At 76.8% G+C, this 560-nt stretch overlaps 1 protein-coding gene across 2 annotated transcripts in view; it reads right to left on the bottom strand.

The window, feature by feature from the left end:
* The window catches only part of TBCD (tubulin folding cofactor D), a 152,421-nt gene extending 152,122 nt beyond the window's left edge, over positions 1-299 (bottom strand). For both annotated transcript variants that reach the window (XM_077755900.1, XM_077755920.1), the window contains exon 1: positions 5-299. In XM_077755900.1, the coding sequence (XP_077612026.1) occupies positions 5-188 (184 nt within the window). In that variant the 5' untranslated portion in view covers positions 189-299. The remainder of the gene's footprint in view (positions 1-4) is intronic.
* Positions 300-560: the final 261 nt, after the last annotated feature.

Below are 560 nucleotides of genomic sequence, written 5' to 3'. Positions count from 1 at the left end.
GCACCTCGGAACCGCTCCAGGGCGCCTTCCCGGGCCGCACGGTCGCCGAGCACCGCCCGCAGGCGGCCGAGCAGCGCGCGTGTCTCCGCGCTCTCTCCGAACGACTCGAGGGCGCCGCCGCGGGCCAGCGCCTCGTCCTCCGCCCGGTCCTCCGGCGCGCCCGCGGCCGGCTCCTCGCCCAGGGCCATCCTCGACGCCCCGAACCGCGCCCGCGGACTTGAAGCGCGACCCCGCCGGAGCAGCGGGATGGGGGACGCCGGGGGATGCAGGCAGCAGGACTACGGCTGAGGCAGAGGGGGCGGCTACGGACGCTGGCCCCGCCCTGTGACCTCCGACCTCGCTCCTCGGCCTCGTACGGAGCGCGCCGGCCGCCAAAATAGTGCGCGGTGCCGGGCCCAGTGAGGCGGGGCCCGCGTGAGGGGAGCCTGGGTCTCGCGAAGCCAGGAAAGCCGGGGGGCGGAGCCTGCCGCACAGTCTGGGGGCGGGGCCAGGGAGGAGGCAGGGCGGGGTCTGAGGTTGTGGGTGGGATGCGGGCGCGGTGTGTGGAAGGTGTGGGGGCA

The sequence above is a fragment of the Crocuta crocuta genome, unplaced genomic scaffold (assembly GCF_008692635.1).
Source record: "Crocuta crocuta isolate KB4526 unplaced genomic scaffold, BGI_CrCroc_1.0 scaffold50, whole genome shotgun sequence".
Taxonomy (NCBI): domain Eukaryota; kingdom Metazoa; phylum Chordata; class Mammalia; order Carnivora; family Hyaenidae; genus Crocuta; species Crocuta crocuta.
Note: the sequence above shows the minus strand (reverse complement) of the source record. Positions and strands in the feature narration are given on the sequence as shown.